The sequence below is a fragment of the Saccopteryx bilineata genome, chromosome 1, assembly GCF_036850765.1.
Source record: "Saccopteryx bilineata isolate mSacBil1 chromosome 1, mSacBil1_pri_phased_curated, whole genome shotgun sequence".
NCBI classification, from domain to species: Eukaryota; Metazoa; Chordata; class Mammalia; order Chiroptera; family Emballonuridae; genus Saccopteryx; species Saccopteryx bilineata.
In genome coordinates, this window is record NC_089490.1 from 312,445,505 (window position 1) to 312,471,211 (window position 25,707).

Sequence of the window (25,707 nt, forward strand, 5' to 3'; positions counted from 1 at the left end):
GGCAGAACCAGGGGCTCAGTTTAGATCTTTGGCACTGGCCACTGTGTCAACATTTTTGGTTCCCAGTCAATTTACTATGTGCTCTGTGACTTGTGGCTCTTTTAAAGCCTGTTCAACTTACTGTGTCTTATTATAGTGCTTTGGATTTTGTAATTTCTAGTTAACTTTTCTTGGTGTAAACTGGACTGACTGCTGAGTGACCCTGAGTTACCAGGGCTTGGTAACATCTGCTTAATAATTCTTAACCCTTGATTGTAGTTTATAGACTCCAATTGGACTCTGAACGGGAGAAGCCCGGGAGAGCTTCAGTGATGGGGAACTCCCTTAAAGGCTGTCAATCACCAGATGCCTTTGGTGATTCCAGAGCTTTTGAGGCAGGATTCTGATTTCCTAGTACTGTATTGGTATTTGCCCAGGATACCTTTTTCTGGAAGTTGCTGCTTCCACTGCTGCCATCTCCTGGCAGAGCTGCCTGCTACACTGAAAGGAATGTGGCTATGAGTTTACAGTATTTCTTTAGGCCCTCAACCTCCATTTCTCTAACATTTTATCCCTAACAACTTTTGTTTTCTAAATTCTCAGGCAAGGCTTGTTAACTGCCCCTCCCCACCCCTGTCTCCGTGGGTTAGATTAGAACTAATAAATACAAAGACACTGTCACAATAACATTTATATTCATTGGACTGAAAGAGCATTTAAAACTATGGAGGAACTTGTAATAAAGGGGATGCCTTAGGAATCGGTCAGAGACTCAAACCCCAAACAATTATTTTGATAGACATGGAAAATATTTTTTAACTTGAGATCATGGTCTACCTGTATCACCACCTCAATAATTTAACTTCACTGAGTTTCTTGTTTCAAATGATTTTTTAAAGCTATCTATTTTCATTATGGTGTGTTAAATTTCATGTAGAGTTCCATAATCAATGCTAATTAATTATTAATTCTTCATCTTGAGAATGTCAATAGGCTTCCTAGAGATGTTGAAAAGTAAATTCTAAGTCCCCTGAGCCATGATTTCAAATAGGTGGGAAAATGATAATAGCCAATTTCATTTCCAACACTGAAAGCTGGAACAACAGAAGAAAACAGGACAATTAATGCTGCTTGTCTTTTTAAAAGTTAATGCTATACCATCTATACTTTCAATTAAGATCTGAACACACTATCTTTATTGAAGGTTTAAAACTTATATTATGTAAATTTAAAACATTTTTGTTTTATTCAGTGACGGGAAGGAAGGCAGAGACAGACTCCTGCATGTGCCCTGACCGGGATCCACCTGGCAAGCCCACTAGGGGGTGATGCTTTGCCCATCTGAGGTGTTGCTCCATTGTTTAACAACTGAGCTCTTCTTAGAGCCTGAGGCAGAGACCATGGAGCCATCCTTAGTGCCCAGGGCCAACTCGCTCCAATTGAGCCATGGCTGCAGGAGATGGGGAGAGAGCAAGGGAGAGAAAGAGAGAAGCAAGAGGAGGATGGGTGGAGAAAGAGATGGGTGCTTCTCCTGTGTGCCCTGGCTGGGAATCAAACCCGGGACTTCCACACGCTGGAATGCTCTACCACTGAGCCAACCGGCCAGGGCCACATAAAACATTTTTCATGTTTGCCATGTCCATATTTGTCTTATAATGCTTGAAGAGACTTCAACAAAAAATTGACAATTTCTTTGCAGTGGTGTCCCTCAGCATAATGCATGCAATTGGAAAAGAGTAGGAACCTCAGGTTGGACTCCTGCCTCTGTCACTGTGTGTGTGATCTTGGAAAAGTTGCTTAACCTCTCAGAGCCTCAGATTCCATATTTGTAAAATTGAGAGCATAAAACTTAATCCTAGAGTTGTTTTTGTTAGGATTAATTAATAATGTATGTTAAATGTTTAGTACTTTAATACCTCACTAAAGAGTAGTTGTAGATATGTATATATGACTTGTAAATGGAGCCCTTTTAATCGTGTGAGAACACAGACATGAATGTGTATCACTCAAAAATATCTGCTACTGAAACAGCTTATATGCTTTGTCTTTCAGTCACAGTAGCTGTATCTATAAAATGGAATATGGACATGCCAATAATTTAGAATGCTTTTGAACATAATTTTATGCATTCTTTAATAATTTGATAATCTGAGCTCTGTATCACCTGGCTTCTTGGTCCTTTGTAGCTTATAAAATTAAAATGTTTTACCTAAAATAAAACCCCCAAATATATTAGAAATATAGCAGCTTGTTACTCTGGGCAAATTCGCAGAGTTCTATGTTGGTGAATAACACAGAGTATTTTTCTACAATGGTTGAACACTTGCAAAAGCAGGGCTGCTCCGGCCCCAGAGATTTTGAAACACACATTGTAATTTATCGGGGTTCAGAGGAACTATTACAATTTATAATTGCTTTTGGTTGGCTCATGCCCGCTGGGCTCTGGAACTTCATATTTTTAACAAGTTCTCCAGTGACTCTAATGCAGCATGTCTGAGGATCATCCTCTGAGAAACAGGCCGTAGTGCAGTGGCCTCTCATGGGCAGTCTGCACAACTTGGGTGTCTGGAAGAATATGATGGAAGTTCTATTTATAGTTTTATTTAAAGCATACTAATCTCTACTCACATTTAGTATACAGGAGGCTTCATCATGTCTGCATGTCTGATTGTCACATGTCACAGACTTCAGAGGAGCTCTAAAAGAAGAGTGGAGTGGGCATGGGCTGCCACGGGCAGCCTCCCTCCTTGGTTTCCAGCAAGCCATGTTTTTTGTGCCTGGTAATGCTTATATAACCAAAAAACTATTTTTGCAAAATGGATAAGTGGGTTAAAAAATTCTAAATTCTCTACAGTGAAGATGAATATAGAGAGCAATTAAAGTACAAGTAACAAATAGAAAATGACAAAATTGATGGTCCTAGTATCCTAATAGGAAGTCTTAGTTAGCCATAATGTAAGTAAAAGCTAAGGCCATATAATCAGATCTAACAAAAAAGTCTCCCCAAATTAAGGATGATCATGAAGATATAATGTAGATATTGGCATACAATACAGTTAGTGATGAAGCTTGCCTTCTTTGGACAAGTATTATATCTTTGTATTTTTGGATCTTTGAGAGATAAATGACAGTGTGAAGCCATCGAAGTAGACATTTTATTTTATTTAGCAAGTGAGAGACAGAAAGTAGACATTTTAAAATAAATTGTTTATAAATTTTAACAGATATTTTTCTTGTAGAGTTAAACAAGTTTTTAAAAATTGTTCCATTTTATCATAACCTTAAAAGGCCACAAATCCCACTCCTCTGGACATCTCAAAGATTTTCCTGCACCCTGAGTTGTTTATCTCTTTGTTCTCTTCTACTTCAAAGTATGTTGCAGGAAAAAAAATTATTGTGAAGTAGCATGCCTTCAACCTCAAGAATAAATAAACCATTTGGGGGGAGGGGCAGTTAATGCTTTACAGCTAAATCTTGTTTGGGAGCTGACCAAAACACAATCTTCAAAGCAGAAGTTTTTATATTTTGTGTTACAGAATTTAAGACTGGCCCCTTTTCTTTTTTATATATATAACCAAAGTTTTTTGGTTACTTTGTTCTAATTACTGCATGGGACTACTTTCACCATACAATTTGTAAAATTGCAACTTTTTCGTTGAATTTTTACCATTATAGCCTGAACAATGCACTGTGCCTTGAAACGTCACAGTGAACATCAAATGGTTTTACATAATACATTATTGCTGGTATTTCAAGAAGCCAGCAATCCAGGAAAGCAGCAGAGAAGACAAAAGTTTGAAAAAGATATTTGATACAAATTGATCATTTATCCAGGAGGGATGAAATACGTAGCAAAAAAAGTGGAAAGACTGAAATGAAAGTGTGTGTGTGTGTGTGTGTGTGTGTGTGTGTGTTGTAACCATAAACATGAAAAAAAGCAAAACTAATACACTTACTGCTGAGGAGAAGTGGGGAAAAAATAAGAAGGTAGCCAAAAACAAACATGATCTGAGGTGAGGAGAAGAGGAAGGGAAACTAGAAACCTCAGGAGTATAGGAATTGAATTTGAAACTGCAGTAAAACAGTATCACATTTTAGAACCATAGTAAAAATATAACAGTTTTCAAGGATTTTTGGGAACATTTCTGATCTTTTCTGATTGATGAATCTTGAAGTAAAAATGTAATAGCTATTAGAATCTACCTTTGAATGCTTTATTAGTTAGGAGAGTGCTTATAGCATCCCTTTCTCTCAGGTTTTGAGATAGATCATATTATGATAATTCAGCCAGATGGTGTTCAACCCCCTTATGAAACATTCTGTTAATTGTATACCCAATAACTATTCTAACTTTTTTTTGCTAATATAATCTTAATTTTATTTTTCTCTAGCTACAGTGTAGTCTATCAAAGTGTCTTGATCTCAGAGATAGGCCTCATCCCAGCCCTATGGTATTAATCATGACTGTCCTAAAGCAGTCACAGTAATTCTATTTCCTTTAGCTAGTGATTGCCCTGGAGTAAGCCTAGTGATTGCCCTGGAGTAAGCCTGTACAATAGTTTTCTATTGCTGCTGTAACAAATTAGCACAAGCTTATTATTTTACAGTTCTGTTCGTCAGTAGTTTGGGTTGGCTTGCTTGGTTTTTCAGCTTTGAGTTTCACCAGGATAGAATCTAGGTGTTGGCTGGCCAGGCTTTTATCAAGATGCTCTGGGAAGGATCTACTTCCAAGCTTATTCAGGTTGTTGGCAGTACACCCGTTCTTTGTGGCTCTAGGACTGAAGTTCCCATTTCCTTGTTGGCTATCAGCTGGAGCTGCCCCTAGCTCATAGCAGCATCTATCCAGTTCTTGCATATGGACTTTGAATAATGGTGTGTTGGATTCTTCACACTTGGAATCTTTCTGACTTTTCCTTGATCCCCTGTGTCTCTGGAAAACTTATTTTAAGGTCTGCAGACTAAATTGTATCTGCATATTCACAGGTTCCACAGATTAGAGTGTGGATATCTTTGGGGGTCAACTATTCTGCCTATGATGGTACACAATCCATGCGTAATCAAAGTAACAAGGGTGATGGGGTGACGGAGGGGAGGCATTGGGAGTTTCAGTTCTTGGATGAAAAGATGAAAACTCTGCTGCTTTTATCCAACTAGAGAAGCTAGTATGGGTACAAGATGTCTGGGATGGCAACAGACACTTTATAACCAGGAGACATCGAGAATGAAGATAATGTACCAGGGATGATGGAGCAGGAGATTGGAAAGCACCTGGGTTCTTGATGACTCATTTGAACAGCAGAACCAAGGCCAGTGATTACTTTTGCCTGATATTCTGTCTTTTATTTTTTAAGTTTTTTAAAAATTCATTTTAGAGAGGAGGGAAAGAGGGAGAGAGAGAGAGAGAGAGAGAGAGAGAGAGGAGAAGAAGCAGGAAGCATCAACTCCCATATGTGCCTTGACCAGACAAGTGCAGGGTTTTGAACCTCAGTGTTCCCAGGCTGACGCTTTATCCACTGCGCCACCAGAGGTCAGGCTGATATTCTGTCTTTTGAGGAAAAAAAATAACGATTAATTTATTTAAGCAATCAAATCAGTTTTCGTCACTGGCAACTGAAATCAATTGTAAATGATATGTCGCTCCTAGACTTAATTTCTGGAACTGTACTGTAGGACAGACCTCAACTTTTCCATGCTTTAAAATGTAGTGTTAGCTTATCTGATTAAATTCACTTATACTGTAATTCATAATAAATGTCTTCACTGGTGGTGCCAATCTCAGCTTCATCTTGAGAGTGTGCCCTGGACTGAGCTCACGAAGAGGGTCCGGGGGTCAACAAGCTATAGCCCATGAGTCAAATCATGCTGGCATAAGCCAAGGGAGCTAAGACAGCTTTGTACATTTTAAAAGGTTAGAAAACAAAACAAACAAATAAACAAAAACAGTACATGTGACCAGAGACCATGATTGGCCACAAAATGGAAAAAAATGTATTACAGTGGTCCCTTGTCTATAGCGGGGTTAGGTTCCAGAACCCCGCCCCCCGCGGTGGTGAAAATCTGCCAAGTAGCGACCTTATATTTATTTTATTATTTATATATATTTTAAGGCTTTATAAACTCTCCCCATATTCTAATAAATCTTTCCCACACTATTAACCTTTCCCACACTTATTTTAACGCAAAATTAAAATAATAAATATATAAAAATACCTATATACGTTTTAAAAGAATTGCTAAATCCTTTTAAATTCCACGATATAGCAAAAAATCTGAGATATAAAATTAGATATATACAATTTAAAAATCCGCGATACAATTAGACTGTGAAAAGTGAACCGCGATATGGCGAGGGATGACTGTATCTGGTTGTAATGCCAGTGGTCAAGGCCAGGCAGGTTTACATTGGATTTGGGCGGACCGCAGAGGAACTGCGAAGTTGGAAAGTGAAAAGCATTGGGCCATTCCTATTTATTAGATTCTTAATGGTGTGTGAGCAAACAGGCTGCAGAAAACCTCTTATCTCAGGGGCAGGAAAGCAAACAGGAAAACAGCCCCTCACAGAGACAGGCAAGCAATCTGCGCTGAGGGAAAGTACCTGTAGCCTTATGTAGGTTACACAGTTTGGCTCTGCCATGTGCTCACACACTAATCATGCAAAGTGCAGGCGAGCAAACCTAACACGGCTGTTCTCTCCACACTGTTTCTTCACTAGTGCCAACCCCTGCACTAGTCATATATAGGACTGAAGCTGAGACGAGGGTTTTACTAAGGAAAGGGTCACTAGGGCAGCATGTAATACCTTTGAAAAATTATTATAGATCACCATGTAAAGCTTTTAGCACAGATGAAGATAAATTCCATCTTCAAATTGTTTCTTTTCAGTTCAACATTTATTGAATTCCTATTACGAGACTATGGATGATACTGGAGTTACATAATGAATAAAAGAAGGTTTTAGCATAACTTACAATTGCTTAAGGAAATCCTCTTCTCTGAGAGAAAAGATAAAGGCCTGTATAAAATGGATTGCATGCAAAATTTCACCCGTATCTACCTTTTTCTAAGGACATGGAGGCAAGGATAGACAGTAGATTGTTGGAAATTTGGGCCCGTAACTCAGGAGCAGCAGACCAGAAAGGGAATAAACAACCATTTAACAGCTACTTTGTGCACAGTAGTTATTACATTAATTCCAAAAGGTAAATGCTGTTTTGCAGTCTCAACTTCAGGTCTTACTCTAATGCCCATACTGCTCTCACCATTAAGGGAGAAGGATTTCCCCGGCCAGAGCTCTGGGAGACGAAGGGGATTGTGGGATCTGCGTCGTCGCCCCGCAGGCTCATGGGAAATGTAGTTCCGCTTTTTCCCAACATGGCAGCTCCCAGGTGAGGTAATGTGCGAGTATCCGCTGCAGTTTTCTGGGGTAAATTGGAGAAGCTGTCAAAGGAGAGACCACACCCGTGGCGAGAAGCCTCACTGAGCCGAGGTAGAGGTTGGTGGCACTTCTTACGACTGCAAGTCGTCCCGCTTCACCGCGTTGAGCTCAGAGCCTAGGGAGAGGAGGGATGTCCCCAGCTCTCCTCTGGTGCGGTCCTTGGGCACTAGGTTGTCTTTCCGTCGGGTGGTCTTGTCAGTGCCTGTGTTTGGTGCGGGTGCTCACGTGGTGTCTGTGTCGATCTTACCCTTCCTTTGGGAACTAGCGGTTGCAACCTGGGGTTTTCTGACCCGTGCCAATCCTGTGAATAAAAACCCTTGCTAGAGGCCTGGTGACTCACACAGCTGAGTCTTCCTCTGTTCTTATTTAACCAGAGACCCTTGGGCCACCACCAGTCTTTGGTTTTGATTTCAGTTAACAAATATTTATTGAACACTTGCCGTATGCCAGCCACTCAAGTCCGTGCCCTCAAGTAGATGACATTAATTTAGTAATAGATGTATTTCATCCCTTTAACAAAGTTCTGAGATAGTGTCAAAGATGAATACAGCCAGATAGTAGTTAAAGCAGTGAAAACATTTTATTTAGTAACTCCTGACAGTGGAGCAAAGAGCTGCACAAATCCATTTTGATTTGTGCTGAATTGATTTGGGTGTTTTAAAGGGAGAATGGGTAGAATGGAATGCTCAGGTGCATCAGAGAAGAGAAGTACAAAGGTCGGTTAGTGCAAATGCAACTAGGACAGCTGTGTTTGCAGCTGTCAGTTATCAATGTTTGGATTCTGTCCTGCCACAGAGACTGGGAGACAGGCCCTGTCCTTCCTGATTACATTTCACAGGAATGGCTTTCAGAGACACTTTTGAGTTGCAAGAGATACATATTCACAATTGTAAGCCCTTTTTCATAATTCCTCTGAGAAAGGGAATCAGGGTCTATTTTCAGACGTTGCTAGAGTATATAGTAAAATTTCCTGGCAGCATTTTGAGTTTTCTCAGGCAGGCATTTTAATGGGTAGCTGGGTTCATCTTAGCGACATGGTTTTATAATGCTGGAAGCCATGCTAGAGTTTGGTCAAATTTTTAGTCCAGGGTTTGGATGACATTATATGCCAAGCATAGGTACTATTATTCCTATTTTATAGGTGAAGAAACCTAAGCACCAGATCAGTGTAAGTGGTAGAGCTGAGATTTAAACCTAGAGCCTGGACCCCTAAACACTCATAGCACTGCAAGAGGCTCTGGGGAAACCATACCTGTTTTCAAAGAGCTCAGTCCAGTGGAAGGGGGGAAGCTTAAAATAAACTATTATAATTAATGCAATGTTAAAAATATCCATTTAGCTATCCCTTTCTTATGATGACTCCTAAAACTTTCTAACCTCATTCCATCTGCTTTTAACATTATCTAGTTTAAGAAATACCAGGTGGTGGCGCAGTGGATAGAGCATCAGACTGGGATGCGGAAGACCCAGGTTCAAGACCCCAGGGTCGCCAGCTTGAGCGTGGGCTCATCTGGTTTGAGCAAAAATTCACCAGCTTGGACCCAAGGTCGCTGGCTCAAGCAAGGGGTTACTCGGTCTGCTGAAGGCCCACGGTCAAGGCACATATGAGAAAGCAATCAATGAACAGCTAAGGTGTCACAATGCACAACAAAAAACTAATGATTGATGCTTCTCATCTCTCCATTCCTGTCTGTCTGTCCCTGTCTATCCCTCACTCTGACTCTCTCTCTGTCTCTGAAAAAAAAAGAAATACCTTTGATGACTGTGTCCCTTTTATATTACGTTCTTCTCTTCCCTCCAATAAAAAACTTCTCGTCTGATCTTTGCGTTTATCATTTCCTTTTCTTTGCATTTTGCTATATATATATATATATATATGCAATATATGGCTTGCTTTTAAGTTTTAAACTTTATGTAAATGGAATCATAGTGTATATTCTTCGGTGAAATATTTGGGGTTTTTTTTCTTTCTTTTGTAACATTATATTTGTGAAATTTGTGTGTGGCACATTTTGCCTCGAACTTTGTAAGTAAAGGAATGCATCACCTATGGTGAAATAGCTCACTAAATTGAGCTAGAGCATTGGAATGTTTTGTAGAACCCCAAGAAATGCTATTAAATGTTTTTGCTTTTTTGTTACCTTCTTGAGTGTTTATTATCCATGCATTTTTTGTTGTTCTCTTCTCTTGGTTGGTAAAAGGTAAAGTAAGCATTTAAAAGAATTTTCACACAGAAATATTTATAAACTGTAGAGTATATAAATAGCATCATTATAATTGTCCCTTCAGGACTCTTAAGGTTGACATTTTGTACTTTCTTTTTCAGCCTTGCCATGGATAGCAACCATCAAAGTAACTGCAAACTCAGTAAAGCTGAGAAGAAGTTCTTAAGGAAACAGATGAAAGCCAGGCACACTTTGCTGAGGCACGAAGGCATTGAAGCAGTATCCTATGCCACTCAGGTGACCTGAAACTATTATTGTCATTTGAATGTAAATGCATTGCCATGTTAATGTGTTTATTATTTTTAATAGTTGTTATTTGATTTGTTAATAAAATGATTAATGTTTGTTAATGGCTCAGAGAAGAAGGCTATGGTTCAGTCATGTTTTACATCTATATTAAATATATACATTAAGACTTGCTAACTTTCTATTTTGTTTGAATTTCCATTAAGTGTGTTGGTTGAATAAGAGGAGGTTGTTGGTATGTATTAACTATACAACTGTTTACAGTTTATGAAGCATAATTATAATCATTATTATATTTAATTCCCTAAAAGTCCTTATGAGATGATGAGAAAACTAAGGTTTTGAGAAGTTATGATATGTCCACTGATACTGGGTGGCTACAAACCTAGAGCTGGATCTTTTGTAGTCTTCCTTTTCTTCCTAACTTCATCTCTATTATAAAGTATTTTGATTTTATGTTATAAAACATTTTTTATTTATTAGGTTTTACTTACAAAGTCTTTTCATTATCTTAGGGGAATAATTAAATTATATATATACATGACTGTGAGACTGCCTGGGCTATGAATTAGAAAAACTTCCTTTGACTCTTAGATTCTCCACTTATTTGGACATGAGCAGCATCCTTTGACCTCAGCTTTTGTCATTTGTGAAGACATGGTATTGCATACTTTTTAATCCCATTAGATTGTTAGATTCTAAAGAGAACACGTATATGACAGTATTTATTAATCATTAAAGTGCATATAAATATAAAGTGTTGTTATGATACAGGAGAAGAGTAGGTAGGAAGCTTAGCCATCATCTGAATGGAGCCAAAGACAAACGGCTGAGAAGGTGAAGCTGGGATTAAAATTGAGGTCTCTTGACTCTCAGACCAATATGCTTCCCTTATCTCATGTGTAGTTTATCTTCTGTGCTGCATCATAGTTCAGGAATTGAGTGCTCTGTTGAGATTAAAATTTAACAGGTAAAAGGCCCTTATTTAGATTTTTTTACATATTAATGACTTCAGAGAATTTAAACCAAATACCTTTAAAAAGTTTGGGATAGATAACAGATTAGGGTTAATGTACCTGCATACTTTCTGCCAAGAGCCACTGAGGTTGTACAGCTTTCAGAGGATTGTACGGACATACCCTGTCCTCATTTCTGCCCAAGTGTAACTTGCTTTCTTTGCTTTACATGGGTCGTGGAGAGACGTGATAAGAAAGGAAATGGGTTCACTTTCTTTGCTGCCTCTGTAGCTTGTTTTCTGGATGGGTCTGTCTTTTCTTTATGATTATCTAGAAGCTTTACTCTTAACTTTGTGGATCTCAAAGTATAATCTTGTTTAGGCTTGCTATATTTCTCCATAATATTTTGAAGGGAAAAGAATAAAATTATAGATGGACCTCTAGCTGCTATATATATTACCTATTCAGGTGAGAACAAATGCTCTTTTCACCATGTGTTATAAAATATAGGTGCCTTTATAAAAATGTATAGCCATTGCAAGATTTTTGTAGAGCAGTGATCTTTAAATTGTCAAGACTGAAGATAACTTTAAAATTTTTCTGAATTCCCTACTTCATATTATTGGGAAAATTGCGTGGCTGAAAATGATAAATAAAACAATTATTGCATTTAATTATATTGTATAACTCACATGTAAGAGGAAATAAATTCCTCCCTTCCATCCCCAACTGAACTTTTTTTTTTTTGTGTGGTTTGCCTGTAGAATTACCTGCAAATCACTTAGACAGCATCTTTGAGGACCATTAGTGTTATTCAAGTCACACCTCACCATCTTCCTCCATTCCTCAGTGGACCCTTGCCATTTACAAATCCTTTGCAGTTCCTTAGATTTGGGGATATAGAAATGTTTTTGAAACTATGGCTATATATAACCAAATTATTTTGGTACTTTAATTTATAAATGAGGTCCAGAACAAGCCAGGTGAGGTCAAATTTTACACCGTATTTTATAGTATTTTATTAGTGTGTTTACTAACGTGTATGTGTCTACTTGCATAAAAGTATTGGCTGACCCATGAAAGAAGCAAGCGTTACTTTTCTTATTATCCAATTTAAAAACAATTCTATTACATATATTTAAAACGACGTTCTAGATATTCCCATTTTGTGTACATGTATTGTGTTCTAATCTCCAGTTTAGTATAAATTAGGCGTCACATCTGGCTTGTGAAGTAAGAGTGAGTTTTACATTTTTAAAGGTTGTTAAGTAAAAACAAGACTATGCCACAGATTTAGCATGACCTGTGGAGTCTAATAAAATATTTGCTATCTGACCCTTTTCAGTAGTTTGCCAATATCAAGTATAAATGATGAAACTGTTCAGAGTAGGACATCAGTGGTTTATTTTTGTTATTGCTATAAAGTTTTTAGGAATCATGAATCATAAATTAAAGATCTTAATACCATGTAGAATTTTTTTTAAGTACAAAGACTAGAAGGGCAGTAAGCTATAATTATCAAAATCCCTTGAATTAAATATAGGTGCAGGACACAAATTACAGGAAGTAAAGATGAAACATGAAAAGGAAAACGTTTTAATTACAAATGAAGGAATTACTCAGGCACGGAGGAGACTTTTTCTATTTTATATTCAGTAGAACCTGTAGTAGTTTTTTGGGGTTTTTTTGAGCCAGTACCATTACTTTTCATTTTTAGTAAACACTGTATAATAGTGATACCAAAACTTGGAATTCTGGAAACTGACAGAAATAAATTTGAAACCCAGCTGCTCCTAATCACTACCATAATCCAGTTTTTCTGATCTTCAGTTTCTTCCTTGATGAAGTGGGGCTTATATTACCCACTTTGTAGAATTGCTGTGAAGATTATGTTAATGAGGGTTAAGTAGATAATCTTTATTATTATATGCGGCTTAAGTGTCTGTCACCGATAGCTTATTGGTTGCTTGCTGTAACTGTACTGGCCAATGGGGTGAAGTTGCCATGGCTGAATGCAAATTGAGCGGGTCAGGGGGAAGGTGAACATTTGTTTGCATTGGCAATCATCTGTTTTAGATAAAAACTACGTCTTAACGTAATTTCTTTTAAGAATGCCTCCTGCCCTGGCCGGTTGGCTCAGCGGTAGAGCGTCGGCCTAGCGTGCGGAGGACCCGGGTTCGATTCCCGGCCAGGGCACACAGGAGAAGCGCCCATTTGCTTCTCCACCCCTCCGCTGCGCTTTCCTCTCTGTCTCTCTCTTCCCCTCCCGCAGCCAAGGCTCCATTGGAGCAGAGATGGCCCGGGCGCTGGGCATGGCTCTGTGGCCTCTGCCTCAGGCGCTAGAGTGGCTCTGGTCGCAATATGGCGACGCCCAGGATGGGCAGAGCATCGCCCCCTGAGGGGCAGAGCACCGCCCCTGGTGGGCGTGCCGGGTGGATCCCGGTCGGGCGCATGCGGGAGTCTGTCTGACTGTCTCTCCCTGTTTCCAGCTTCAGAAAAATGAAAAAATGAAAAAAAAAAGAAAGAGTACTTTTTAATCCCCAAATAATTAGTAAATTAATTTACATACTTTATATGAAATTGGAAAACCAAATAACTACTATAAGGAAACCCCTTTTTCTTTCATAACACACCTTTGTAGAAATCTTATTTAAAAATAATCTTATTTTATCTTATTTAAAAATATTTTAAAAAAATAAACAGGTTGATATCAATTATTTATATTAACTTTCTTTTTCTTTTTTTTTTTTAAAGATCCTGGTTGTTGCCAATGGTGGATTGGGTAACAGTGTGAGTAGGAACCAGCTGTTCCCAGTGTTAGAGAAAGTCGGACAGGTGGATTCTCTGTTAATGCCACCTAATAAGCCCTACTCATTTGTAAGATACAAAACGATAGAAGAATCCAAGAAAGCCTATGTTACCCTCAATGGAAAAGAAATAGTAGATGATTTAGGACAGAAGATCATTCTGTACTTGAATTTTGTGGAAAAAGGTATTTTCATACAGGTATTTTAAAATTATTTCTTGCTTTACTTTGAGTTTACTTTTCATACCTAAGTTGAGAGTTGCAGGATATACAGGCACTTTGACTCATTTATAGAGGGGAATACTGTAGATATTATGAAAAACCTTTTTTCTTTTTTTTTTGACGTTAATAAAGTTTTCTTTTTGAATTACAGTTGACGTACAATATTATATTAGTTTCAGGTGTACCTCCAGTGATTAGACAGTCTATAACTTATTAAGTGATCACCCTGATAAATATAGTACCCATCAGTCACCAGACATGGGTATTAAAATATTATTAATATATTTTTTTTATTTAGAAATTAAATTCAATGAGGTGACATTGGCCCTCAGGAAAACATAGGTTCCAGGTGAACATTTCTATAGCATGCAAACTATTCATTGCGTTCTGTGCCCATCACCCAAAGTCAAACCACTTTCTGTCACTGTATGTTTGGCTTACGTTACTCCCCTCACAGTCATCCCGCTCCCTCTTGTAACCACTTTTGTTTATGTCTATGAGTCTCAGTTTTATGTCCCACCTATGTGTGAAATCATATAGTTCTTAGCTTTTTCTGGTTTACTTATTTCACTTAGCATAATATTCTCAAGTCCATCCATGTTGTCTCAAATGGCAATATTTTATTATTTCTTATCGCCGAGTAGTATTCTATTGTATATATGTACCACATCTTCTTTATCCAATCTTCTATCAAGGGACACTTTGGTTGTTTCCATGTCTTGGCCACTGTGAATAATGCTGTGATGAACATGGGGGTGCATGTGTCCTTGCATACCAGTGCAACTCAAGTTTGGGGGTAGATACCCAGTAGAGGGATTGATGGGTCATATTGTAACTCTATTCTTAATTTTTTGAGGAACCATCATACTGTTTTCCATAGTGGCTTTACCAATTTACATTCCCACCAGCAGTGAATGAGGGTTCCTTTTTCTCCACAGCCTCTCCAACAATTATTATTACCTGTCTTGTTGGTAGTAGGCAATCTAATAACTGTGAGGTAGTATCTCATTTTACTTTTGATTTGCATTTTTTCAAATAGCTAGCAAAGATGAGTATCTTTTCGTATTATCTGTTGTTTGTATGTCTTTATGAGAGAAATGTCTGTTCAAGTCTTCTCCCCATTTTTTAATTGGACTGTTTGTTTTTGAGCTTTGTGAGGTCCTTATATATCTTGGCTATTGTAAATAATGCTGCACTGAACATATGGATGTACATATCTTTTCAATTTAGTGTTTTTGGTTTCTTTGGATAAATACCCAGAAGTGGAATTCCTGGGTTCTTCTCTGTCTCTTGTTAATAGCCTTTGTTTTAAAATCTGTTTTGTCTGGTATAAGTATTGCTACCCAAGGTACTATTTTTATTTTTATTTTTTTGTATTTTTCCGAAGTTAAAAGTGGAGAGGCAGACAGATTCCCACATGCGCCTGACTGGGATCCACCTGGCATGCCCACCAGGGGACGATGCTCTGTGTCGGAGACGTTGCTGCATTACAACCAGAGCCATTCTAGCGCCTGAGGCGGAGGCCATGGAGCCGTCCTCAGCACCTAGGCCAACTTTGCTCCATTGGAGCCTTGGCTCTGGGAGGGGAAGAAAGAGATTGAGGGAAAGGAGAGGGGAAAGGGTGGCGTAGCAGATGGTATCCCCTCCTGTGTGCCCTGACCTAGAATTGAACCCGGGACTTCCACACGCTGGGCCGATGCTCTACTGCTGAGCCAACTGGCCAGGGCCAACCAACCTACTATTTTGTTTGCTCATTCCCTTTTTTTTTTCTTTTCTTTTTCTTTTCTTTTTTTTTCCTCTTCTATTTCCAAGTAAGAGAAGGGGAGATAGAGAGGCAAACTCCTGCATGTGCTCTGACTGGGATCCACACAGTAATCTCTGTCTGGGGTGGATGCTCTGCCCATCTGGAGCCATGCTCACAACCAAGTGATTTTCTTTAGTTGCTGAAGCAGAGGCTCCATGGAGCCATCCTCAGCACCTGGGGCCGATGCACTCAAACCTATCCAATTGAGCCATGGCTGTGGGAGGAGAAGAGAGAGAGAGAGAGAAAGAGAAGGGGCAGGGATGGAGAAGCAGATGGTCACTTCTCCTGTGTGCCTTGACCAGGAATTGAACCTGGGACATCCACATGCCAGGCCGATGCCCAACCAGTGAGCCAACCACCGAGGACCTGCTTGTTCTGTTGTCATGAATTATCTTTTTCCATACCTTTGCTTTCAGTCTGTGTGTGTCTTTTGATCCTTAAACTATCTTCATTTTAAACTATCTTCTAGACAGAATATGCAATGGTCTTGTTTTGTTACCCATTACGGCTCCGTATGTCTTTTTGATTGGAGCATTTAATCCACTTGCATTTAAAGTAATTGTTGATAGGTATGTATTTATTGTCATTTTATTATTGATACTTTTGAGCCCTTCTCCTCCTCCTTCAAGAAGACCCTTTAACATTTCTTTTAATAGTAGTTTGGTGGTGATGAACACCTTTAGCTTTTTTTGTTGTTATTGGGAAGCTCTTTATTTGTTTGTTTGTTTGTTTATTTATTTACTTGTGTGTGTGTGTGTCCTTTGATTTTAAATGATAGCTTTGCTGTATAATCTTGGTTGTAGAATCTTGCTTTAAATCACTTCGAATATTTCTTGTCAACCTGTTCTGTCCGGCAAAGTTTCTGTTGAGAAATCAACTGACAGTTTGATGGGAGCTACTTTGTAAATAACTGACTATTTTTCTCTTGCTGTTTTAAGATTTTCTCTTTATCTTTAATCTTTGGCATTGTAATTATGATGTGTCTTGGTGTGGGCCTCTTTGGGTTTATCTTGTTTGGAACTCTTCTTCTCCTGGACTTGTGTGTCTATTCATCAGGTTAGGGAAGTTTTCCATCATTTTTTCACATAGGTTTTTAATTCCTAGCTCTCTTTCTACTTCTTCTGGCACCATCATGATGTGAAGATTGAAATGCTTGAAGTTGTCCTTGAGACTCCTTAAACTATCTTCATTTAAAAATTTTTTTGATTCATTTTTTTTCTGCTGTTCTGATTGGATGTTTTCTGCTTCCATATTTTCCAAATATCTAACTTGATTCTCTGCTTCATCTACTCCACTGTTGATTCCCTATAAGCATTCTGCATTTCAGTTAATGTATCTTCTTTTCTGACTAGTTCCTTTTTCATATTTTCTATCTTTGTTTTTATGTCTATTATCTGTATGTCAAAGTAATCACTAAGTTCATCTACTCTTCCCCTGAGTTCACTGAACATACTTATAACCAGTGTTTTGAACTCTGTACCTGATGGATTACTTGTCTCCTTTTTTCTGGAGTTTTGTTCTTTTCTTTCATTTGGGACATGTTATTTTGTCTCCTCATTTTGGTAGCCACCCTGTGTTTGTTTGTACATACTAAGTAGAGCTGCTGTATCTCCTGGGCTTGGTAGAATGACTTTACAGAGTAGATGTCCTGTAGGGTCTAGTCAGTGGCACAGCCTCCTTGGTCACCTGAGCTGGACATTCCAGGTGCACTGCCTGTGTGGGCTGTGTGCACCCTCCTGTTGTAGTTGAGTCTTGATTGCTATTGGCACCTCAGTTGCAGGAATTTAACCCTAGGCAGACCAGCTGCAAGGACTAACTTCAGCCACCATGGATGATCAGCTGTGCAGGGGCCCACCCCATAGAGCAGGACCTACTTCATCAGGGTTCTGGTGCCCACTGAGCCTGCCACTTGTGTGTATTATTTTTGGAGGTGATTGGATGGTGGTTTGACTTGATCTGAAGCTATCCTTTGGATGTGCTGGTTCTGGGGCCTCCTTGGAGGTGTAGTCCAATATTAGCTGCCACCTGGGCCCTGCCTGGGGCCACCTGGCATGAGCTACAAAGCAATCTGCAGATGACTGTTACTTGTCCTGGGCTTAGAAGTTCCCAGGGGAGGCCAGGATGCAAACCCAGGCTGGCTGCTGCTTGTCCCAGGCCTGGGGCCACTTAGTGAGAGGTATGGAACAAGCTGAGGCCAGATGCTGCCTGTTTGAGAGACTTTAGAAGAATCTGAAACATGAGTCCAGACAGGGCATTTGTATGGAAAAGCCACTGAAACGGGCTTGGGTGGGCCTGCCAGTAGGGTGGGGTGAGGTCTCAGAATCACCAGGGCAGGGCCAACAGTTATAGTCAGGTAGATGGGGGCCCAGATATGGTGCCCATCAGCTGGCTCTGTTGGGGAGGGCTGAGAAAAGGAACAATGGCCTTTGTCAGCAACTTCTATCTTGGCCAAAGCTGCCTTCCAGCTCTCATTCTGATGCTGGACAATTCAGTTCCTCCCCATGTCCTCGCTTCCTTTGAGCTGCTGTCTCAGTGCTGGGGCTCAAACAGAATGAGTCCCTGTAACTCTGTGTAGGCCCTTTAAGAGTAACTCCTGGGACTCCAGCATTCCTCCATCTCACATAGTCACGACCTCCACTGGTTTTTTTGCAGCTGGAAATTATGGGGCACTGGAACCTTTTCCTGGCACTGGAACCCTGGGATGGGGGGCCTGGTGTGGGACTGTAACCTCTCTCACTCCTCAAGGGGACCTCCACAGCTGCAATATCCCTCCCAGTTTTTAACTACCACACTTGGTTGTGGGATCACCCCGTTCCATGTCTCTGTTCTTCCTACCAGTATCAGTGTTATATCTTTATGTATCCTTAGTGGTAGGACTGCTATTCAGCCAGATTTCAGGCAGTTCTGAGTGATGGTTGTTTTGTACATAGTTTAGTTGTGGTTTTGATGTGGTTGTAGGATTAGTTAGAGTACTGTGTTTATCTACACTTCCATTTTAACCAGACCAGAAAACTTTGTTTCTTAGTGAGAAAGTAGTGGAAGAAATTATTTCTTCTGAGAATGAGTAACTGCTTTTGGAAAGTGTTAATTGGATATGTTTAAACAGAATATTTAAGTAGATACAGTCATCCCTCGCCATATCGCGGTTCACTTTAGCAGTCTTACTGTATCATGATTTTTAAATTGTATATATCCAATTTTGTATTGTGGATTTTTGCTACATTGTGGGATTTTGCAGTATATAGATGTTTTTATATATTATTTTAATTATTTTTGCAGTTAAATAAGCATTTTCTAGAGTGTAGAAAGTGTGCAAGATATTGGAAGTATTTATAAGAGGGTAGGAAAGGTTAATAACAGTGTGAGAAAGGTTTATAAGAGTGTGGGGAAGGTTTATAAAGCCTTAAAATATATACAAATAATAAAATAAATATAAGGCCGCTGGTTTGTGAATTTCCGCCTTTCATGGGGGGTTCTGGAACCTATCCCCTGTGATAGACAAGGGACCACTATTATTCTGCGTGCTGTTAAATTGCAGTGGATAAAATGAACCACAATTTTTGTCTTGGTCTTTGTTTTACACTTTTATTTTATTTATTTATTTATGTTTTTATTTATTAAGTGAGGGGAGGGGAGATAGAGAGACAGATTCCCTCATGTGCCCTGGCTGGGATCCATCTGCCAACCCCTGTCTGGGGCCAGTGCTCAAATCAACCAAGTTATCCTCAGAGTCTGAGTCTGATGCTCAGAGCAACCAAGCAGACCTCAGTGCCTGGGGCCAATGCTTGAACCACTCAGGCCACTGGCTGCCAGAGGGGAAGCGGAAGAGAAGGGTTGGAGGGAGGGGAAGAGAAGCAGATGGTTGCTAGTCATGTGTGCTCTGACTGGGGATCGAACCCGGGATGTCTGCACACTATGCCTATGCTCTACCCACTGAGCAAACCAGCCAGGGCCTCTTAGCACTTTTAATGTGTTCTGCGTGTTAGCATTCTTACTTCATAAAATGAGGATTGTGAGTTTAATGAACTGATAAATGATGGTGGGCAGAGTTATTTGTATATATGATCTTTAAGTTTTGTATTATCATTATTTTAATTTGGTTTCCCACAGCACAATGGGAAGGGTTGGGGCTGCAAGCCTTACCTCCAGGCCTCAAAATAGTGGAAGAAATTATTTCTTCTGAGGATGAGAAACTGCTTTTGGAAAGTGTTAATTGGACAGAAGATACAGACAATCAAAATTGTGAGTAAAACAATTCTTTTTTTTTTTTTAATAATTTTATTTTTAATGGGGCGACATCAATAAATCAGGATACATATATTCAATGATAACAATTCCAGGTTATCTTGTCGTTCACTTCTGTTGCATACCCATCACCCAAAGTCAGATTGTCCTCTGTCACCTTCTATCTAGTTTTCTTTGTGCGCCTCCCCCGCTCCCTCTCCCTCTCCCTCTCCCTCTCCCTCTCCCTCTCCCTCTCCCTCTCCCTCTCCCTCTCCCTCTCCCTCTCCCTCTCCCTCTCCCTCTCCCTCTCCCTCTCCCTCTCCCTCTCCCTCTCCCTCTCCCTCTCCCTCTCCCTCTCCCTCTCCCTCTCCCTCTCCCTCTCCCTCTCCCTCTCCCTCTCCCTCTCCCTCTCCCTCTCCCTCTCCCTCTCCCTCTCCCTCTCCCTCTCCCTCTCCCTCTCCCTCTCCCTCTCCCTCTCCCTCTCCCTCTCCCTCTCCCTCTCCCTCTCCCTCTCCCTCTCCCTCTCCCTCTCCCTCTCCCTCTCCCTCTCCCTCTCCCTCTCCCTCTCCCTCTCCCTCTCCCTCTCCCTCCCGTAACCACCACACTCTTATCAATGTCTTTTAGTTTCACTTTTATGTCCCACCTACGTATGGAATAATGCAGTTCCTGGTTTTTTCTGATTTACTTATTTCACTTCGTATCATGTTATCAAGATCCCACCATTTTGCTGTAAATGATCCGATGTCATCATTTCTTATGGCTGAGTAGTATTCCATACTGTATATGTGCCACATCTTCTTTATCCAGTCATCTATTGACGGGCTTTTTGGTTGTTTCCATGTCCTGGCCACTGTGAACAATGCTGCAATGAACATGGGGCTGCGTGTGTCTTTACGTATCAATGAGTAAAACAATTCTAATGTGATTTTTAAAAGTGTATAAAATGTCATATTACTGATTTTTATTTTCTTCTCCTTTAAGGGTTTAGTAAAACTCTGATATTTCCTCAAAATTACTTAAAATAGTCTAGATTCAATGTTAGACAAGTCACACCAACAAATCTTAGTAGCATTAATAATAAATAGCATTTATATAGCTGTTAATTTTAAACTTCAAAGTGATTGATATTAGCCATCATTTGTAGACCTACCATTTTAATCTAGATTATTTTACTTGCTCCTCTCCTCCTTAAGGCAGATTTCCTGTGAGGAGTCAGCAGTTCATTGCCATATATACCGTTACCATGCAGGAAGAGCCGCCTGGAGATATTCCCACATTGGTTACTCTGGCTCTTTCCAGATCACCAAGTCCTGTGACTGGCAGTGAACGTGTTGAGCTCTTTCAGATTGATTAGGTGAAACCGGTGGTGGGATTCAAATAATTCAACAACCGGTTCTCTGCCCTCATGATTGTTTTAAGTATAAAAAAAATGATATATCGAAAGGTAGTTTATTATTTCATGTACTTAATACTTAAATAAGAACAATAAAAAAGGTACACAAAACTAGATTGTTATGAGAAAGAGTTTTAAAATATTAATGAAAAATTAAATAACACCTGACAAAAGAAATAAAACTGTTATTTAAGATATTTCCATATTGCTTTTTGATTGGCGTCCTCACTTGCAATTTTTTTCACCGATGGATGGAATGAACATTACTACGGGCACTTAGAATACGCTGTTCAGCAGATGAACGTTAAAAAAGAGTGAGGAATGTAAATGTGTGATTTCCACATTGGGCGGCTGCCCAAGCGCCCACCTTAGAGAGAACCCTGATTACAAGTGCCATTCTAACAACCAGTTCGCCAAAATCAACAAAAAATGAAGTATCGGTTCTGCCAAACTGGTGCGAGCTGGCTGAGTCCTTCCACTAGGTGAAACTCTTAAATGCTTGTTATAATTTTAGGTTTAAAAGAACAGCTGATATGAGGTGGAATGGTTAATTTTATTAAAGACAGTATTTAGCAGTTAACAAAAGTCACCATTGAAGGAATGAGATTCTTTTTTACCCAAATAGTTTACTTTCTTCTCTTTATACAGTTCAAAAATCCTTAAAACACAGAAGAGTGAAGCATTTTGGTTATGAATTTCACTATGAGAATAACAATGTAGATAAAGATAAGCCATTACATGGGGGTAAGTAATTGTTAATAAATGCTGGCTCAGAGAAAGAGATTTAATATATTAGAAATATATCATAGTTGAGGGTGTTTCATTTGTCACATTTAGGTAAACTTCAAACAGTTGATTAAACTTAAAACATTTTAATTAGCTAAATAGTGCAGTTTTGTGTTAAAAAACTTCATACATGCAGATAAAAGCTAAAGTGTCCTGAACACTATCCGTACTTCTGTACTTCTTAGAAGTACCACTCACAGTTTAGTAGATACATTCCAAACCCTTACAAAATGATTTTATGTCCAAAGATAAGAGTGTATAGTTGTTAGTATGTAGTAGTATATTGTATAAATTATATATTCATATACTGTATATGTTATTCCAAATTTTTTATGTCCCTTTATGATATAGCTTGGCTTATTCAGTTAATTCCCTTTGATAGACATTTATTTCTAGTTTTTAGCTTTTATAAGAAGCGCTTCAGTGAATATCTTTGTACATAGGATGTACCAAGGAAGAGTTCCTAAAGGGAAATGAGTAAATTAGATTTGTGTCAAAGTTATATTTGTTTAAAAATGTTAATAGGTACTGACAAATTGCCCCCTAAAGCAAATATACCCCAATATTCTTACCAAATGTGTACCTTTTTCCCCAGCACTGACGTACATGTGATGATTGAAACATTTTAAACTTTATAATTACCTGTTTAGTAGTGACGTTGGCCATTGATATTCTTTTCCCGTGTATTCTTTTTTATATACTTTACCTTTTTTTCTAATGACTGTCTAATTTATTAATAAGAATTTATAACATAATATGTATATAATATTGGTAGAATATTGTATATAATTTGGTAGAATTCTTTGTTGAGTTTATTTCCAGTACAGAATATAGTAAATTTTATTGCTGTTTTACAAAATACCAAACTTATAGTCAGCAAAATTGATATTTTTGAATGTTTAATTTGATAAAATCAGTATAATATTTTTTTTTTTATTTTTTTTTTTCATTTTTCTGAAGCTGGAAACAGGGAGAGACAGTCAGACAGACTCCCGCATGCGCCCGACCGGGATACACCCGGCACGCCCACCAGGGGCGACGCTCTGCCCACCAGGGGGCGATGCTCTGCCCATCCTGGGCGTCGCCATGTTGCGACCAGAGCCACTCTAGCTGCCTGAGGCAGAGGCCACAGAGCCATCCCCAGCGCCCGGGCCATCTTTGCTCCAATGGAGCCTTGGCTGCGGGAGGGGAAGAGAGAGACAGGGAGGAAAGCGCGGCGGAGGGGTGGAGAAGCAAATGGGCGCTTCTCCTGTGTGCCCTGGCCGGGAATCGAACCCGGGTCCTCCGCACGCTAGGCCGACGCTCTACCGCTGAGCCAACCGGCCAGGGCATCAGTATAATATTTTAAGAGATTCTTAGGAAGGTTTTCTTTTTATTTTGCTTTGTTTGGATCTGATTAGTAAATTAAAACTGTATTATTTTTTTATCACAGTGACTACTTTTTATTCTTGGGTATAACATGCCAAGTAAATATTGTAATATGTTTATCTTTATGACAAATGACTTCAGGTCTTCCTGACGTTTGTGATAGTATTTTGGAGAAATGGTTGAAGGAAGGTTTCATTAAACATAAACCTGACCAGTTGACTGTGAACCAATATGAACCTGGGCATGGTGAGTATTTCTTCTTTTAAAATTACAGTCAAGTTCCATAGCTAAGAAGATTATGTAACTTTCTAAGATCAAAGATACTATTTTTAGCTCAGATTCTTAGAGTAACTGCTTATTTTGCTGTGTTGACTTTAATCCTTTGTAAATCTACATCAATCTCTTGAGAAACTTGCATCTCAAAGTGTAAACAAATTGACAGAATTGCTATTTGTGACTTTTTGGTTTCACTCTCAATATTTTATTTAGAGAGAGAGAGAGAGAGGATTGCTTTAAAAACAGAGGTAACAGGTATAATGGAAGAAACTAATTAATTTACAGATACAGGCATACATTGTTTTATTGCACGTTGCTTCATCACGCGTTACAGGTGTTGCACTTTTTACAAATCGAAGGCAAGACTTTCCACTAGCAAAAAGACTATGACTCACTTTATTGTGCTACCCGCTTTATTGTGATAGTCTGAATTAGTATGTCTGTGCAGAGAAGAAGGCTAATTGGTTGGATGATCTAGTCCTGTTTTTTCTCTGTTGAGAATGTGGAAGACAGTTCTAGGATGACATCTTAGTGAAAAATCTTTAGGTTATTGATTTTTTTTTACAATTGTTAGCAACATCTTCATCTGCTATTTTAGTAATTGAATTATCTTAAAAGTTTTTATTAGTGGCAGGAGTTTTGGGTTATCTCTTTTCAGTCTGCATTCATCACCATGTACTATGATTGCCTATTTACCCCTCAGCCTTCACCTGTTGAGTAGTGCGTTTTTTTCATTCTCGCCAATCCTCAGGAGTGAATTTTTTAATCAAAAAATGAAATTACAGTTACAGTTTTATTAATTTAAAATCATGTTTGTTTGATAGCCAATTTCTGGAAACAAGAACATACATTCACCTTTTTTTAATGTTGCCTTACACTTTTAAAGTAAAATTTTTTGTACGATCATACAATGGATGGTCAGGAAGCACGAGGACATGCATGAATGTTTGTACTAAAAGGGTTAAAACTGGTCTGTAAACTCCTTGAGAACAGGGACTGTTTTATTTACTTTATATACTCTCACCATGTAGCAGACTTCCCTCACTTAAGAGATGCTCATTTAACATAGATTGAGAGTGGTGGAGGAAACCATATCTTAATTATTTGTATGCTGAACCTTAACACCTGAGCTATTACTTTTATTCTTGGGAATCCAGTGTTCAAGTGAAAAAATGACTATTATTTATCTTTATATCTTCCTTTTGGACTGGGGTTGAATAAATGTCCTGGTTAAACAGTGACTTTCAAGTCTTGACTTTATAATCAAGTCTCAGTGGCACCTGAATATGAAGTTAATACATTTCTAGTGTATATTTAGTTTACTTTATTTAGTCACATTGACCCTAAAAGTTTCCTTTAAAATTATAGAATATTTCTGATTATCAAACAGTGTTTTCACCATAATATTGTGAGGCTGCATTTAGAGTGGTCTTGAATCTATTAAAAGCAAAAATGAAGTAACATGTCATTTTACCTTTCATCTCAGGAATTCCTGCTCATATTGACACACATTCTGCTTTTGAGGATGAGATCATTTCTCTCAGTTTGGGGTCAGAGGTAAATATTTAGACATTTTCATTAGCTATCAACAAATGTCTTACCTTATACAATCCCTTTTTCATAGGATTTCCCATATGTCTTAATTCAGATGAATTGAGATTTTAAAAATGAAAAGTAAAGGCCCCATTATCACTTATTTTTTACAGAATGTGAAATTATCACTTCTTTTAGGTGTCAAAGCTTTATCTGTAAGCTCATCAGATACCAGGAAAAGCCCTGTAGTTTAATTTTTTACACATTTTCCTTTTATTTATTTTTTTTGTTTTTTATTAAAAAAAATTTTTGGCCCTGGCCAGTTTCCTGAGTGGTCAGCTTGGCTCCATGGCCTTGCCTTAGGAGCTGAAATAGCTCGGTTGCTGAGCAATAGAGCAGTGGCCCCAGATGGGCAAAGCATCGCCCTGTAGGGGGCTTGCTGGGTGGATCCTGG

The 25,707-nt window shown here is 38.9% G+C and overlaps 1 protein-coding gene across 1 annotated transcript in view; it reads left to right on the forward strand.

The window, feature by feature from the left end:
• Positions 1-7,350: 7,350 nt before the first annotated feature.
• ALKBH8 (alkB homolog 8, tRNA methyltransferase) overlaps positions 7,351-25,707 on the forward strand; it is a 46,701-nt gene continuing 28,344 nt past the window's right edge. Inside the window, exons 1-7 of the mRNA XM_066253653.1 lie at positions 7,351-7,471; positions 9,741-9,876; positions 13,596-13,833; positions 19,784-19,915; positions 21,939-22,034; positions 23,586-23,690; positions 25,207-25,277. Of these exons, the coding sequence (XP_066109750.1) occupies positions 9,748-9,876; positions 13,596-13,833; positions 19,784-19,915; positions 21,939-22,034; positions 23,586-23,690; positions 25,207-25,277 (771 nt within the window). The 5' untranslated portion in view covers positions 7,351-7,471; positions 9,741-9,747. The remainder of the gene's footprint in view (positions 7,472-9,740; positions 9,877-13,595; positions 13,834-19,783; positions 19,916-21,938; positions 22,035-23,585; positions 23,691-25,206; positions 25,278-25,707) is intronic.